Raw genomic sequence first — 17,825 nt, 5'->3', positions numbered from 1 at the left:
ATGTCACGATAGTAAGAGAAAGAGTCCGTGAAGATGCAAATCTCTCCATGTGGATGATGCCTTTTAACATGTGTTCACTTAGCCACTGAATGTATATCAACAAAATTTATGCAAAAGGGTTGAAGTCATGTTTAGGATTCTCCATGTGTGTGTGCTGTGAGTCATGACATCCATTCCACAGTAGTTCAGTTTGGTGCACAGAAGTTGGTTCTGTGGCCAGTGCCCTGAACACCTCTGTTCTCTGTGTGTGTGTGTGTGTGTGTGTGTGTGTATGTGTGCGTCTCCCTGTCTCTCCCTCTCTGCCTCTCCTGCCCCCATAGCATCCCCACTGTGCCCCTGAAACAGGAAGATAGTTTTCCCTGTCAATAATGGGGTTGCCCCTACGTTATGACTACACTTCTCGGCTCCCCGTGAAAACCAGTAAGATGCTGTGGTGTCTACTTTTCCTGTTTTAATCTTCAGACCTCCCCTCCCCACCAGGTTCGGCAGGGAGCTGCAGGAGAATGCAGAGCAGGATGTCCAACAGGACTCACTGGATGAACGCTATTTGACTTACTCAGCTCTGCCTGACCTATCTGATTCCCCCTGGACACACAGGAGGGCCAACATCAACTCATATGAGGATCTGGATGTCTGTCCTGCTCTGGAAGCAGCTAGTGAGTCCTCCACTGCGAAGGTGCTAAAGCTCCAACTGGACTCCCAAGTCGACCCCATAGTTGGGTATCCCTACTCTGCTTATGTTGGAATTTGTTATCCAGGTGTTTCAGCCCCGTAGACATATGGATCTGAGTCAGGCTCTAGGATAGACTTCTAAGCACAGACCTCAGATGCATCAGGGCCCTGCCCTCTGTTCCTCATCTCAGGCCATGCCTGTGGCTCCTGACACAAGTCAGGACATTGGGGTCAGGGCGGGTGTGACAAACTCACACTCATCTGTGAGGCACACGCAGAGGAGTCTGTCTTGTTCCTGATTTCCACACACTGTGTCTCCTCAACTGCCATCCTCTCACTTTCATCCCAAACAATATTCCTTGAAGTTTTGTGCCTGTCAAGGCGATGTCAGCCTTACCCATGTCTTTGGGTGTGTTGTTTCCCTGGTTTCACTGCTCTGGTCCCCGGTGTCCGTGTCCTCTGTGTTGGTTGTCTTCCCTAAGTCGTCGTCTGAGTGTCAGGACATAACCACCTCCACCATCAGCTTGCTTGTACGTTTCCCTGAAGCATAGCTGAGCCCCGGCATGGCCCCACCCCGTGCATGGCCCATGTGCCTGTGTAGCAAAAGGGATCACGGACAAAAGATTTCCTTTGATTTGAGGGTCTGCAGATTCCGTGCATCAGTCTGGCCTCTGTAGAAATTCCCTAAAACCCTGCCACCTAGAGTATCTCATGAGGGAAGCTAGTGAGAGAAGTTTGCAGTAAGTTTTGAGAATGCAGGTAAGCCGTTCCCCAGAATCTGCGGTAAAACAGAGGTTGACCTCTGCGGACAGACTGTTGAGATGGGGCTCTACCAGATCAGGGAAATCCTGCCCGATGCTTTAGGAAAGCTAGCCAAGGCATGTTCCCAAGGCATTGCTTGAGGCCTCTTGGATTATTTCTCTCAATGCCCTGCTGCCCAACTAAGGACATTAGTGCCCGTGTGCTAGTTGCGTGGGACACTTAATTTTCATGTCCAAGTGCTGCTCTGTTTATGTGACTGGCCGGTCTGTATTTACTTGTAGACAATCATAATGATCTTTGCGATGAAGAAGACCAGGACCCGACATGCCCCAGGTAACTCTGAAGAATCATGGGCTTTAATTCAGTGGTGACATCTGGGGATCTCAGATCTAGGCCAATCTAGAAAGTGCTAAATGCACCTATTTCATCCCTTCCGACACCCACAAGGTGGTCCTTCAGCAAGGTCCTCTGTGTCATGTGGTACTCGCATAGGCCCCGTTATTAATCCCTCTCAAATGGAGTATCTTTCGTCCACTGACGCAGGTGGACTAAGCAGTCCCAGGATGCCTTGCACTCTCCCGGTCTCTCCTCGTATTAGGTCCCGTGTAAGATGCACAGCTCTCTCTGCCGGTTGCCATTAGCACATTGGCGGGCATTCACAGCAAGGATGGTTTTAGGAAAACAGTTTTCACGTCTCAGTATTTAGACACGTCGGCCTTGGGCCCACGAGATATTCAGGAGTCTACAATGCTGCCTTAGCCTGGGGTTCTCTTGGTGCTTTGTGTAAATGTCCACACAGTGTATGCCAAAGTGTTGATGCTGCTTTATCGTCTTCTGGTGTGCTGTGGGTCATGACTGTTGTGCCCTGGGGTGGTTCCCACTCCTTCCCCATAAGCTGGCACTCTGGCCATGCCCTGAGCACCTGCCTGTCCCCGTCCCCTCCCCCCCCGCACCTATCCGGGTGTACCCACACTGTGGCTCCAGCTTCAGGCAGACTGCTTCATTTCCCTTTGTGGGGATCCCGCTTGTGTTCTCTGACCAGTCCCTACGCCCTGCCCTCAAAACTAGCTGGCACTGCATGTTGACTAAACCTTCTTTCTGCATGTCTCGTCCTCCCAGCAACACCAGGCTCTGCAGGGAGCTGCCAGTGGCCCCAGAGGATGAAGTCCCACAGGACTCAGTGGGGGAATGTAATTTGACTGCTTCCGTTGGCCATGACCTGTCAGACACCTATAGGCCTTATAGGAGTGCCTCATTCACCTTTGACAAACAGGAAGTCTTCTTGGGCGTGGATGTAGATGGTGAGTCCTGTTCTTGTGAGGGGCACGAAGTTCCTGCTGGGGCCCCAGGAAGCCTGTCCTCTGTGTCTTCAACAACCTGAATCGGCTGAGAGTTGCATCCCTGCCAACAGGCCCCGTAGGCTCCTACCGGTTTGAACTCTGCTCTCGGATTCACTCTTTGAAAGGCATCCTGTGGCTCAGAGCCCTTTCCTTCCTTCTGTCCCAGGCTGCCCTCTGTCCCCCGGCCCCGTCCAACATGCAGGCTGTTGGTACCAAGTGAGGCTCGAGAGGAGAAATGGAGAAAAGGGAAAAAAGGGTTCAGAATCTCAGCCACCGCTATCTTACCCAGAGACAGCTGGGTGACAGTCCTCCTTTGTTTTTTCCTGATTTTGTTTTGTTCCAAAAGGAGACCTCTGCTACTTGTGCAATTCTGCTGCCAATTGTATTTCTTGTGTGGCTTCCTACAAACTCCCTGGCTTTCCACACAGGTTTGTGGTCAGCTCCACATTGGCTGCATCTGTTAAATCGTTGCTGAGCTGCTAGTTGTTTCTCCTGGGGCGCCCGCCTCCCTGTGTACCAGAGCACCCAGTTCTACCCAAATGATCTGAAACAGTTGTAAATGCAAAGAGAACAGTTGCTAGACGCCCCCAACGACCCCTGTGACCCTGCAGGAGTGCCAGCTCCTACCCTGTCAGTGCACTTTGTGGTGTGAGCAGAGCCAGGGCTCATCCAGCCCCTCCAGGAGCTCAAGGTCTCCGGGAGACGCTCCATGAAAAGCAATCAGAGCTGAGAGGTCCCAGACGATTTCTGTTCTCACTAGGGGTCCCATGGTGGCTCTTCACTTGGCTGCCTGGCACCCTGGTAACCCTGCAGAGCTCTGTGTCAGAGACCCTGACAGCCAGGTCTGGGTTTCCATGGGGGCAGGGATGGGACAGGTTAAGACGCGTCTCAGGAGGGTGATGTGTGTGACATGGCCTTGCATTAAGCCTGGGCCATGAGAGGCTATGAGGATGGGCGGAGATGAATGAAGGCAGCGTCTCCATTATGCACAGCCCGTCCCCGATGCAGGTTCTGGTGGGAACGTGGGAACAGTGTGTGTGGGCTGTGATTGCCGCAGGGGGCGCCCCAGGAGGGCTGCCCTGCCCCAGCCTCCCTGCACTGGGACCAGCCAGGGAGAAACAGGCATCTGAAGCCTTGAGGCCAAATTCTGCCCCTCTTCTTTTTTCTTTTGGGGCACATATCAGCAGTACTTTCTCGTTCTGCCCTGAGGCCTCTCTAGAACCTTCTCTCTAGGCTGTAGGACGAAGGGTACTACTACAGAATAATAGGCATGAGCCCGCCTCCCACACAAAGCCGTCTGGACTCCAGGGGGTGACCTTCCCTTCAGGGACTTTGCGTCCTGGACACTTGCCATCTCAGCATGCCCAGGCACACAACGGTGACATCGCCTTCGTATCCATGATGTCTGCCTTTGTACCTGCTCACTGGCTGGTCTCACAGACGGTGGGGGACGAGGCGGGAGGACATCACAAATGGAAGTTCTGGCAGTGCTGAGTTAAGAAAACTGGGGTTTGTCCATTGAAGTGTCTTCTTGCTTCAGCCCCGATGCAGGTGCCCGGTCCCCAAGGGCCATCGAGTGGAAACTTGACTTTCCCAAGGACGGAGGTGCAAGCTTCACAAGCACCGCCACAGTCAGATACCCAGGTGGCCAATTCTGTGCCAGGGCAGCCGGGCCAGCAGTTGGCTTGTGGTGACCGCAGAGCCAGGCTCCGCCCCTCCCCCGCCATCAGGAGACTGGCAGCCACGATGGTTTCTGGGAGCCAACGGCCGCTCTTCCAAGGTGAGAGGTGCGGGGGGGAGTAGGAAGCTCTAGTCACAGGGTTGTGGGCGCGGGCAGCAATGGGGCCTCTTGCAGGCTTGCTTTGCCCAGCTCCAAACTCACAACGCTCCAGCTCCAAAGAGCTTGGGAGTGAGGGTCAGCTCTGTCTGCCCAGGTGCCATGGTTTCAGCCTCCTGGCTGTTTACTGGCCACGTTATTCATCATCTCATGTATGTCCCCCTCGGTCCCTTCATCTGAAACCATTGAAAATGGGATCTCCATCCCATCAATGCTGGGAGCATGAAGCTACATAATTTCCAGGGACCTGAGTGAGCAAAATGGCTTGAGAACATCGATGAATCTGTAATGCGTAATTCTTGTGGCTTTGTGGCGTCTGAACACTTGGAAAATGGTTCCGTGGCATTGTTTCACGTGTGCCAGAGCTGTCCTTACCTGGCTCCGCTTTCGCTGGACCCCATCTTCCCGGACTCTCTCAGCAAGGCTTGTGGGCCAGTGTTTGCTCTCCTTCAACATCCACCAGGCAGCCGATATTCCCTGTTCGGCGCTCACAGTTACAGTGGAAATACTGGCCCCACGACAGTTTCCCATGCATTTGCCTGGTTTCCCTTCTCTGCAACTATAAGGGGCCAGTTTCCTAAAGTGCACACTCTGTTCTCCGATACTTCACCTAGTTCCTCTTGTCCCCTCTCATCTCCACGAGCACGTCCCCAGCTTCGTTGTCATCAGGATCCGCGTCAGCTCACATTTCATGAAGACCGAGCGTTTCAGCGTTCCCCTGGGTTGTGTCGTCTTTACCCTCTCACCCTTGGTGTCCCCTCCTGGAGCCTGGGTCTCCTCCTTCAGGCACCAACTTCATCTGTGAAAAGAGGAGACACAGTTCCCAAGTGAGGTGATGAGGGCGCAGCCCTGTCGCCCCGCGGAGATGCTCCAGAGGACGCCTCAGTGGGAGTTCAGGGAAGCACAGCCCTGACAGGTGGCTTAGGACGGGAGATTCTTACTGTCTTCTCCCTCTTGCCTCTCTGCCACTTCTCCCTGACTCCCGTGGTCCCGGCCCAGACTCTCCTGCTGGCTCAGTCCCTCTCTGTGGCTCACCTTCCCCACAGGCCTCAGCAGGAAACGGGGCTCCATGCCAGACTTTTGTCCAAGGAGGGTTTCTTAGTCCATTCAGGCTGTGATAACAAAAATGCCATAGACCGGGTGATTTAGTCAGAGCAGAGATTTGTGTCTCCCGTTCTGGAGGCTGAGTAGAACCAAAATCGAACAGTGGCACATTGGGCGCCTGGTGGTACCTCCTTCCTGCTGATGTGTGGCCGCCTTCTTGCTCTGTCCTCACAGGGTGGAGGGGTGAGGGAGCTCTGTGGGGTCAATTTCATAGGGCACAGATCCCTTTCATGGGGGGATCTGCCTCCCATAGGCCCACCCCACCCAGCATCACGTTGGCAATTGGGTTTCCACAGATGAATTTGGAGGAAGACAAGCTATCACTCTGGGGCAGGTGGTTCTACTCTGTTTGATTCTCAGCCTGTAATTCTTCCTTGGTGCTTAAAAGGTCACCTGTTTCTTGCCACAACTCTTCTCATCCTTCTCAAATTTGTATATATTTTCCACTTGCAACTGACTGAAGAGTGTTTAGAACTTTATGCTCGATGTCCCCCAACCGTTAACTGCCCGTTTACTCAATTAGATAAGAATGTGCTTATAGACACACATATTACGTCTTACGTCACACACATTACGTGTATTCGGTGTGTATGCTCTGCATAGTGTACATATATGAAATATATCAAGTATTGGGGCGTGTTCTGTAAATTCCCCAGCTTTGGTTTCCCCGGTGACTCTCAAAAGGCTTGCCTTCAACTTTGACTCCTCCCTTGAATAGGACAGCCTCTTTCGAGCACCACCTCCTGGCCTTTGTCTCTTCTTTGTCAGAACTGTGTGTTTTGACCAATTCTACTTTTCTCAATTTCACTTTTGGCGCTGGGGGCATGTTGCCCTCCCCGCGCTCTTATCCTTACAGGGTAGCGTGAGAGAGGTCAACAACACAGGCTGTATTCAAAGCGTGTCCCTCGGCGCCCCTCACACGTGAACTTCCCGAAGGCCTTTCTCGTCCTGCCCACCGTCCTTATTCGATGTCAGCGTAGGTAGCGGATTTAGTCACAGGAAGATCACGACTAACAGTGGATCCTGTTGATGTGCTTTTATTTTCAGAGCAGGGTTTGGAAGCTTCCATGGGTGTGAAGATCCCTCCCAAGCTGGAGGGTGACGCTGCTGAGGGCTCGGTGGCCAACCAGTGTGCAGGTCAAGTCTTTGGCCACGTTAATGCCCTGGGTGTGATGAAACAGAAGATGATCAAGAGAAAAGTGCAGTTCGGCGAGGGCAGACTCGCGTGCAGATTCCGTGGCATTCAAGCTTAGGGCACAGAGGTAATGGCGTCCGTGGCTCTTGGAGTATGGATTCCTGTTGCTGTGTTAGATTACCGCTCCTCCCACACCCCAAACTGTTTTTCTCTTCCTCGTTTGGTCCCTCCGCCAGCTGCCGCTGCCTTTGTCTGATCCTGCCTCTGACTGGTCCTGCCTCTGTCTGGTCCTGCCTCTGTTTGCCACGGGGACTGCCACCCTGGGGGCCCTCCCATCTCCATCAGCTGTGGCATGTGAGCTGTGCTGTGTCCCCACGGGGGCTGTCCTGGCATTCCCTCTCCCATGTCCTCACGGCCACGGGAATTAGGCCCCACGGCCCCCCTCAGCAGACCGGCATCATTTACACGTGTGGCCAAACACATGGCACTTTGGCACAAGGCACCCACTTTCGTGGCTTCTTTGACTTCCTTCCTTGCTTCCCCAGCTCCATGACCTCTTTCTCCCAAAGCACGGTCTTTTTTTTTCCTTAATTTTTCTTTTAAAGTCATTTATTTTCAGAGAGACAGAGACTGCACGAGTCGGGGAGGGGCAGTAAGAGAGGGAGAGGGTGGGAATCCCAGGCAGGCTCCAGGCTCTGAACTGTCAGCACAGAGCCAGATGCAGGGCTTGAACCCTCAAACTGTGGGCTTGTGACCTGCGCCAAAACCAAGAGTCAGACGCTTCACCGACTGAACCACCTAGACGCCCCATCAGGAACATCGTCTTAATGTCTCTTGCACATGGCTTCTCCCCTGGGGTGTTTCCGGGAACACGACCTAGAACGACACTTACCCCTCAGCTTCCCCATGTGAATAAGAAGTGTTAAAACTGAGGAGAAAGAGCACCCCGACAAAAACTCCACGACATCATGGGTCACCTCTGGGACTGCCACACGGCCTGCCTGGGGTCAGGTTTGTCCTCGGCCCCAGGTGAGCAGGCCTGTGCTAATGTGTGTGGGGTTTCCAGGACTCAGTGTCCACCCACACCTTGGGACCTCAAGAGAGCTGGCATCAAGTGGAGGACAGTCATGGCACTCTACAGGGACACTGGCCAAACACAGATGCAGAGGCCAGGTTTCCAACCTGCACAGACACGAGGTGTTCAGGCATCCACCTGTCTTCCCTTTTCACTGCCGTTACCGTGTCTACATGCCCAGCTGGCTCATAAAAGGATCCACCGAAAGGAACTGAGTTGATTCTCAGGCCAGAGCACATACGCGAGCATTGACTGAATTAACTCTGGGCAGCTCTGTGAAGTCCCCGCGAGATCCAGGGGAACACGAGACAATCTGTGCCTCATACAAGTCCAGCGGAGAACGGGGATTCATGGGAGGGTGTCCGAAGGAAGACCAAAATCTTTAGGGCCGGTATCGTCATGGTGGCAGAGATGAGGACAAGAACCCCGTGGTCTGAAACAGAGTAGCTTCGCTAATAGTTCTAAATCACGCTGTCGTGAAAGAAACACTGACTGAGCTTTGAACTCACGTGAATGCCGTCACCCAATCCCTTGAGATTTTGATTTCAACATTCTGGGCTGGGGTGTGGGTAATGGGAGATGTTTTAAAGCTCTGCTGGTATGCACCTAGGAATCAGAAGGACTGTGGAGCTATAGGATGTTCATAAGCCAGATAGAAGGATCCCGTGTGTGTGTCACTCATTTTGTGGACAAGCTGAGAATCAGCCCCTGATGGAGTTGACATTCCTCCCTCAACAGAGCCCAGAGAAAGAAGAGGACAAAGACACATGAATGAATTCGATGAATACTCGCTCTTCTGGATCCAAGTGTCTCACAATTTTTATACTAGAGGATGCAGTAAGAAAGAAATGTTGCCTAGAAACCCAGTGTAAGAACAACAATCCGTTCCCTGATTACCAGTAACGGAACTCAGGGCTCTTTTTCCTCCTCGTGCAATGAAAATCACGGTTGACTCTTCACTAAAATGCGTTTCCCAGCCTCCTGACAGGTGCACTGCAGATGGAAAGGAAATGTTTTAATCAAACTTTCTCCTTATATAAAACCTCAGTAAAGAAGCTTAGGTCTCCCTCTGCCCTTTGCAGGCCCTCGTTTACATTAGGGTCAACACCGAGAGACTCTCCTCAGGGACAGTTTGGGAAACGTGCGAGAAGAACCTAGACGAGTAAAAGGAAGGCTCTTCCGTTTTCTCTGCAGAGTTCCGAGTGTCTCCACTGAGAATATTCCTAGACGTTCCCTCAGGTGTATCCTGGCGTGAGGTGCCCTGCAGGGGCTCTTGGGGTCCCTGAGCAAAAGGGGGTGAGGCCCTGGGTACACTCCCCACTCTTTTCGTCATTCCTCTTGGAGTTTCTCCCTTTGGGGTTCTTTTCAGCCCCTTTGGGGCAGGATTTCTGTGCAAAGCCTTGTTTCCGTCCAGCCAAGCGGCCAACAGCGTCTACTGCCTGCCCACACCCCCAGATCGGAGGCTTTCGTCTCCCGACCCCCACAAGGATGGGAAGGGCCCGAAGCCTGGGTTTCAGTTCCAGGGTGTCAGGCACAGGTCACACAGCTACAGGTAGTCCTTATCAGCCCCTTGGCCCACGGTTCCTCATCTGCACACGGCAGGACTGAACTGGGACATCGTCTGAGGCCCCTGTTGCATCTCACGTCCTGGGGCTCGTTCCATAGCCTGGCCTCCCCCTTCAGAAGACCAGGGCAGGGTGAGAAGGGGTGTGTTTGTCTGCAGAGGGCCCCCTCCTGCCTTCGGCAGTCTGTTTCTGAACGTGTGTGTCAGGGGCTAAGCACATGCCTCCGTGGGACACATGAGAAAGCCATCACTTTGCTTCTGAGGAAGGGGGTTCCAGGGTGAGGTGGCTGCTGAGGGAGGGATGGTCGGGACCTGGCAACAGCTGAGGGCAGCCTTGAGCTGGGATGCCACCAGGCGCCTGCTGCGGGGAGCACAGGGGTCCCTGCATCCTACAGTGTAGGCTGGATGCAATTGAGGGGGATATTGCTTCAGGCTTGTGGCTCTCACTCTCCCCTTCAGCCTGCCTGCAGACCCCCCTTCAGCTCCTTCTCTGCACGGGGGCTCAGCTCGCCCCTGGCCTCTGTCACCACGGAGCCATCCCTCCAGGCTCAGCCGTCAGCAGGACCTGAACAAGACTCACATTTGATTCCTCTGTCTCTCTCTCTCACTCTCTGTCTCAGATACCAAGGACTTCAGGAACTAAGAAAAGATACTCCTCATTTAAACGAAACCCCATCATAAAACCCCATCATTCTCCACTTGCTGAAAAGAACTCTAAAGCAGCAAATCAAGCTAAAGCCCAAACAGAACATGCGAGGGATCCTTTGCTGAGAATCGACATCTCGATCACAAGCCACTCTCTGGGATTTTTACTCCAAAAGTCTGGTTTCATGAGAGGAATTCTCGCTCTTCTGACTCCAGTCGTGATAAGTCGCCGAGGCAACCAATGCCCAGACCACACGCCCTTGTGAGACACCTTCAGTCTGGCCCCTCTCCATTCCATCCTGCGGATAAGCAGAGGCTGGAGCAACGTGGCAATAGACCCCATGTCAAACTGGACATTCTGGGCCACCAGCTGGGCTGTGCCAGGAGCAGACAGCATTAAGTATGCAGCGTTCTTGCTGAAGAGGCTTAGCCTGAATCTGAGCATGAGGTAGGGATCAGAAAACTGCAGAATTTTGACCATGGAACAAGACATCGGGCCTGTCTTTCTTCAAACAGCCAGTGTCCACAGCACAAATAAGACGACAAAAAGGAGAAGAGATATCTTGGGTTCCAAAGGACTCAGAAGATTGTGCTATCGTAATTTTGTAGTCCTTTCGAACCCCAAACATCTCCTCACCTTTCTGTGGCTGTCTCTGGTGGTGGTGACACTTCCTTGTCTGTAGGGGACAGGCCAGATGTCTGGCTTGATGGTCTACATCCTGAAGGTGTCTGATCACTTCCTCCTGATTAAATTCAGTCTAACCTTTTCCCGGGTCGTTCCCTCGTGAATGCAGTGTGTGTCCCAGCCCCGCCCACCCAGAGACCCAGAGCCTCCAGTCTGCCATCACCATCATTGTGAGAGCAGCACTGGTTGCCTTCTATGGGGGGCCTAGCAGATCGTTCATGGTCTTCTGTTTGGGTGTAACATCTGAGACTGTGTGAAGATGCTCTCTCTAAAGTCTGTCTCTACAATGTTACCATCTTTTAGTGATCCCTGCAGTGTGTCACAACCATATCTGTTTGTATGTTGGAAAAACTCTAGTTGTATCATCCTTGTGTATGTGTATTTGCTGGCATCGTGCTGTGGAAAAGAACACTCCCTCCCCGTTCTCTATCATTAAAGTGTTTATTTTGACAATCACTGGGGACTGGTGAATTATGTTTCCTTCAGGGCTCCAATCCATCACCATCGTGATGTAAATGTTCTTGGTTCTCTTCTGGTATTTAGTGCTGAGTCTCTGTATCTTTTAGGCTCTATTGCCCCTACGGGCAAGAGTACATATGTGTGTCTGAATGTGCACCTGTTGTTTAGAAAGGTTGTATATGTAGGGCTGAACACTGCATCACAAGTGCGGGACATGTTTGGTTCTGTATTAACTTGTGAAACTTGTCACATCGCCATTCTAAGATTTAAACGATCTCGGGGTGACTGGGTGGCTCAGCAGGTTGAGGGTCCAACTTTGGTTCAGGTCATGGCCTATGGGTTCATGAGTTTGAGCCCTGCATCGAGCTCTGTGCTGTCAGCACAGAACCACCTTCAGATTCTCCGTCCTCCCCCCTGTCTGCCCTTCTCCCGCTTGCATGCTCTCTCTCTCTTAAAAATAAATAACCACAGGGTCACCTGGGTGGCTCGACTGGTTGAGCGTCCGACTTCAGCTCAAGTCATGATCTCACGGTTCGTGAATTCGAGCCCCGCATTGGCCTCTGTGCTGACAGCTCAGAGCCTGGAGCCTGCTTCAGATTCTGTCTCCCTCTCTCTCTCTCTGCCTTGCCCCCACACTCACACTGTCTCTTTCTCTCTCTCTCTCTTTCTCTCTCTCTCTCTCTCTCTCTCTCAAAAATAAATGAAAACAACACAAGTTTTAAGTGATCTCCCAACTTCTCAGATCTCAGACTTCTGACATTATTCTATTTTCTCTTCTGTCTCCACCTGCCACTTGTTATAGTATTGTTCCCGCCCGGTGAAACGGATGCCATTTACATCCTATTTCTCCCACTGGTTCCACTCCCAGACTTTTGTCTCAGATCTACAATGAAGTGTATTCAGTGACAATCAGTTGTACAAAAGTCAAAACTTCTCTTATTGGGCAGAGTTCGTCTTTAAATGACTCCTAGTGACGGAATCAAGACTCCCTGAGTGTTGCATATTTAGTACTCTTTTTCTACTGCCTTTGTACATGGACATCTTAGGTGAATAGAAAGTGCTTGTACCATGAGTTCTTGCTGAGGGTTTAAAATATATGGCCTTGCTTTGTATGTTTGGTGGGGATGTAGACTATAGATTGATTTTTCTCTGCATGCGATATAAATTGGCTTCTTTGGGTGGTGGGGAAGGTGTCTGCAGCATCAGAGGTTTTCTCCTTTTTCTGGAAAATCTACTAGTTCTAGGGGTGCCTGGGTGGCTCAGTCAGTTAAGCGTCCACCTTCAGCTCAGGTCATGATCTCACATTTCGTGAGTTCAATACTCAAGGTGGGGAATCTACTGCCAGCACAGGGCCCACGTAGCACAGAGCCCACTTCATATCCTCTGTCCCCCTCTCTCTTCTTACTTGACACATCTCCAAAGGCAAGGGAAATACAGGCAGAAATGAACTATTGGGACCTCATCAAGATAAAAAGCTTCTGCACTGCAAAGGAAACAATCATCAAAACTGAAAGGCTACCGATGAAGTGGGAGAAGATATTTGCAAATGATAGATCGGATAAAGGGTTGGTGTCCAAAATCTATAAAGAACTTACCAAACGCAACACCCCAAAAAACAAAGACTCCAGTGAGGAAATGGGCAGAAGACACGAATAGACACTTTTCCAAAGAAGACATCCAGGTGGCTAACAGACACGTGAAAAGATGCTCCACATTGCTCATCATCAGGGAAATACAAATCAAAACCACACTGAGATACCACCTCACGCCAGTCAGAGTGGCTAAAATGAACGACTCAGGAAACAACAGATGCTGGCGAGGATGTGGAGAATCGGGAATCTCTTGCAGTGTTGGTGGGAATGCGAAGCGGTGCAGCCGTTCTGGAAAACAGTGTGGAGGTTCCTCAAAAAGTGAAAAATAGAACTACCCTATGACCCAGCAAGAGTACTACTAGGCATTTATCCAAAGGATACAAGCGTGCTGATGCAGATGGGCACGTATACCCCAGTGTTTACAGCAGTGCTTTCAATAATAGCCAACTTATGGAAAGAGCCTAAATGTCCATCAACTGACGAACGGATAGAGAAGATGTGGGTTATATATACAACGGAACACTACTTGACAATGAGAAAGAATGAAATCCTGCCATTTGCAACAAGGTGGACGGAACTGGAGGGTATTATGTTAAGTGAAATAAGTGTCACAGAAAGACAGATACCATGTGTTTTCACTCACATGTGGAACTTCAGAAACTTAACAGAAGACCATGGGGGAAGGGAAGGGGAAAACATAGTTTCAAACAGACAGGGGGGCAAACCAGAAGAGACTCTTAAATACAGAGAACAAACTGAGGGTTGATGGTGGGAGTCGGGGAGAGGGGAAATTTCGTGATGAGCATGGAGGAGGGCACTTGTTGGGTTGAGCACTGGGTGTTGTATGGAAGCGATGAATCATGGGAACCCAGTCCCGAAGCCCAGAGCACACTGTTTTGACTGTATGTTACCTAACTTGACAATAAAGTATATTTGGAAAACAGAACAAAACAAAAGAATGAGGCAGATGATAAAAACGCTGACGGCAGAGGACCGAGCAGACCTAATGCGTGCTGAGTATTTACTCCCTGCCAGGCACTGGGCTCAGTGCTTCCCCTGCCCCTCTCCTGTAACACCGGGGACGACTCGTGTAGAAGAAACCCCATTGGCCCCATTTTGAAATGAGCCACTGAGCCACAGAAAGGAAAATTGAAGACACTCAGGCAAAGTCACACTGTAACTCAGCCAGGCTCGCACCTACAGCTTGTGAGCCCAGAGTGCTCTCTTTCGTGACCTCTAGGTTAGGGATTTCCAGGGAGAAAGAACAAGTCCAGCCTCTGATGTCCTGAATGGCCCTGCTGACATCCCGGCCTGGCTGTTTTGTTCTCACGCTGGGAATAAACAGTCTCAGATACAGGATCTCAACCTCAAAGAGACTCTGAACCCTGAGACAATGAGACACAACAAGACTACCTGACTATTCCAAGAGGTCCCACAAACACCAGGTCACCGTGCAAACTACAACGCCCCAAACACCCTCCTCTTTTCGTAAGGAAATGACTGCTGACTCTCACCGCAGTCAAGACGGGCCCGTGCAGACTACCAGTGTTCAAGGTAGAGCAGACCCTGCTTCCTTCCAGCCTCCCCGCCATCAACCAACCACAGCCCCAATCCTGTCATGTGTGGTTCTTTCTACCACTCTCTTACTGAGACCGTGGGGTGAGATCTTTCCGGCTGTAATGATTATAAACCCCCACTTGTTTCTTGGGATGTACGTTCCTGCTGATTTGGCTGAAGAGAAATCCGAAATTTCTCCTAAGGCTACGTTTCTCTAAGATTATGCCAGGGGAGACAGGGAACAATTTTTCACTCGTGGTGTGGCAGATTTCCCCAAGGTCGATGTACCTCCTCAAGGTAAGAGTGCTCACTGTACTTGATATTCTCTTATCTCTGCTCCTTTCCTAACATGGGAAATTAACATTTGCTAAGGGATAGAGAGTTACGATATATGGGCTTTCTCCTGCGTGGGATTTAATGAGAGCTGTCATCATCCTGAACTTGTAGGGAAGTGAGGACAAGGACCACAAGGTAGCAGGGAAAGGTGGCTCTGGGCTTTGGGAGTCACAAATGGGCACACGCAAAAAGAACAATACGTGATTTTGGAAGACGTGCCAGCAAGAAATGTGGCCATGAAGGCCACTACGTATTTAATCCATGACCCACCAGTCGCTCTGCTCACAGATTATCCCTGTTTATCTTGGCCATGATGAGTGCTTTAAGAACAGAGAATTGCATCAGACACATCCATCTGAAAAGGACACACATAAAATACTGCATCGCCAAATCAGACCCACCAAACCCACAAATCTTCTCTGGTATCAAGTTTGACGTACACTTTCAAGGATAAAATTAACTGTGTGAGGCGCAAGCAAAGCAACAAGAAATCTCGGACAACCAACACTAACTGCAAGAAACTTCTTCCCACCTTAGGACGTGTTCTGGCCCCGAGTTAACATAGGTGCTCTCTAAGTGCTGCATGAAGTCGTCACTTGTACCCAATGAATCTGGTTGAAGTCGATGAACCTGGTAGAAGTCATCTGCTAGGCTGATACTCACAGAACTGATGCGACAGTTTCCAGGACACTAAGCTACATAAATCCACGGGCATATGTTTGAGTCCCTACAGGGTTCTGCTCACACGAGATCCCTCCCACTTACAGGCATGTCGTAGGTAAGGACTCTCCCTACACTAACTACCATGAGTGTGTTTGCCAAGAGGTTCCTCACTCGATGGTTATGCGGAAAGTTGACTGGGGTACCTTTCTTTCTTTCCAGGCCAGCGTCACTGAAGGAACTGAGCAACTGCAAGGAACCCAGTTCCTGTTCTTCTGTCCAAATTGTCTGGGTGGAGTGTTTAGGCTGAGCTTATAAATCAGCAGGAATCCAATTTTCTTCCTCCGAGAAGGGATACAATGGTTTCTCCCAGCATTGCTCATTGGGCAGTGCAAGTTTGCAGAGAGAGACAGAGAGAGAGAGAGAGCGAGCGAGTGAGAGAGATATCGCCAGGCATGTTATTTTAGCATTGCCATAGTCCTCCCACATTGTCCATCCCACTCATGACAATGCCTGGTTTAAGCATCCTCTCTCCATTTCCCTTTATTACCTGCTTGACCTACATCCTTCCCCCAGTGAGGGAGCCAGCTCAGACGGTCTGCTTAACCTAGACTAGAGGTGGGCCAAGGAGAAGTGTGCCTGTGGCTAGAATGGGCTGCCTTCAGAGTGAGCCATAACGTGGCTACAAGCAGTTAGAAACCAGCCTAAAACACCGTTAGGAATAAGCAGGGCCAAACGCAATGGTATGGATTTTACGTTTCGTATTGATAGCAGCTTTCTTGTACAGATACATTTAGACTTACTCACGGGAGCAGGGCATCAGACAAAATGAAAGAAAACTGTGTCAAGTGTGAAAGATACTAAGTTACCAAAGTTACATTGAGTTGTAAAATAGTTTTTTATCCTTTAGCCCCTCATTTCCACACTCAGAACCTAGAAAACTTTCTTCACTGCCCATGGAATTCAATGTGGACACAACAATTTAAACTATTAACCCAAACTTTCCTTTTTTTTTTTTTTTTTTTTTTTTTTTTTCCATAAACCTCGTTGAATACCAGGTATTGAAATGCCCACTCCCATGTTCGGTGAGACTAGTGAGGGCGGTAAGTAATGTGGTATATCCAGGTAATATTCTGTTTCTTGGCCTACTTCTGTACTCCGCGTGTCAACTGTTCTCCGCCAGGGGACCTCTGGCCACACACGGGAAACCCAACAAACTTAAAAGTGTAGGGTCTCTGCGTTGATCTTGAATTGGAATGTCAGTCAACACGTAAGATTCTCTCAGGGCTCAGAAAGGCTCTGGATCTGCAAGGACAAAGGTAGTTGCCCCATCCTTTCCTCAGGGAGAGTACCTCCAGATTTCCTGATTCAGGCACCTTATGACGGCCAAGCACATACCACGATTTCCACGTGAGGCAAAATGTTTACAGATGTGTGAAATGCCTTCCATATGCTCCAATCCCTGTGTGCATGTTTCCTGAGTTCCTGTTGTGTGAGAGTCCCCTTTCCCCCAACCCATGGGGACCCTGTGGGAACCCAACCAAATCCCCCTGTGATTCTTTTAGTCTTTTCCATATAATCCCCTCCTTCCAGAGTGTTTTTCTTCTCTTTTTTTTAATGGTTCTTATTTATTTTTTGAAAGAGAGAGCGCGCGCAGTGCAGAGAGGGAGCCAAGTAATGCAAAGCAGGCTCCAGGCTCAGAGCTGTCAGCCCAGAGCAGGAGGTGGGTCTTAAACTCAGGAACCCTGAGATCATTGACCTGGGCCAAAGTGGGACGCTCAGCCACTCAGCTACCCAGGCAGCCCCGGAGTGATTTTCTTTTTTCTCTTTTTTTTCCCCAAAGACACCTCTGAGTAGCACTGGCCTTAGGCTCCTGGGAGCTCCCTTGTACCTGCTGGCAGAAAATGGGGAAGCCAGGCAATGGTTGAGCACTGCAGCCCCACTTCCCTCCCCTCCTGCAGAGAAAGCACTGAGGCCATCCCTAAGAAATGCGAACACGTGGGGCGCCTAGGAGGCTCAGTTGGTTAAGCCTCTGACTTGGGCTCCAGCTCATAACCCAGCTGAGGTCAGGTGGTGAGCTCCCACTTGCAGTCCTGGCGCCACGTGTGTGGTGAGACGTCAGAGCCCTCCGGTCTTTTTTACAAAGGCAAAAAAAAACCGTAAAAAAGCCTTTGTAGCAGGATCAGGGTGACCAGTTCAAACCCCCCAAGGGACATTGCTCCCACCGCCAAAAGTGAGACACAACCAACCACACAGGAGACCAACAGCAAAGATAGGACAAGTAAAGAACTGCCTACAAAACAACAATCCACTCTGCTGTGAAGAGACACCTAAAAGTAAAAAAAGGAAGAAAAAGCAAAGCAACGAAGCACTCAAACATCTGTCTTTGAAAGACCGCTGAC

The 17,825-nt window shown here is 50.6% G+C and overlaps 1 protein-coding gene across 1 annotated transcript; it reads left to right on the top strand.

The window, feature by feature from the left end:
• Positions 1 to 480: 480 nt before the first annotated feature.
• LOC125158217 (neuroblastoma breakpoint family member 6-like) lies at positions 481 to 10,529 on the top strand. The gene is made up of 6 exons (XM_047845097.1): positions 481 to 656; positions 1,716 to 1,767; positions 2,554 to 2,735; positions 4,315 to 4,554; positions 6,763 to 6,977; positions 10,110 to 10,529. The coding sequence occupies exons 4-5, from the start codon at positions 4,320 to 4,322 to the stop codon at positions 6,966 to 6,968; spliced, it is 441 nt and encodes a 146-aa protein (XP_047701053.1). The 5' UTR covers positions 481 to 656; positions 1,716 to 1,767; positions 2,554 to 2,735; positions 4,315 to 4,319; the 3' UTR covers positions 6,969 to 6,977; positions 10,110 to 10,529.
• Positions 10,530 to 17,825: the final 7,296 nt, after the last annotated feature.

This window comes from Prionailurus viverrinus, unplaced genomic scaffold (assembly GCF_022837055.1).
Source record: "Prionailurus viverrinus isolate Anna unplaced genomic scaffold, UM_Priviv_1.0 scaffold_179, whole genome shotgun sequence".
Taxonomy (NCBI): Eukaryota; Metazoa; Chordata; class Mammalia; order Carnivora; family Felidae; genus Prionailurus; species Prionailurus viverrinus.
The sequence above is the reverse complement of the archived record's forward strand: the minus strand, read 5'-3'. Positions and strand labels throughout refer to the sequence as shown.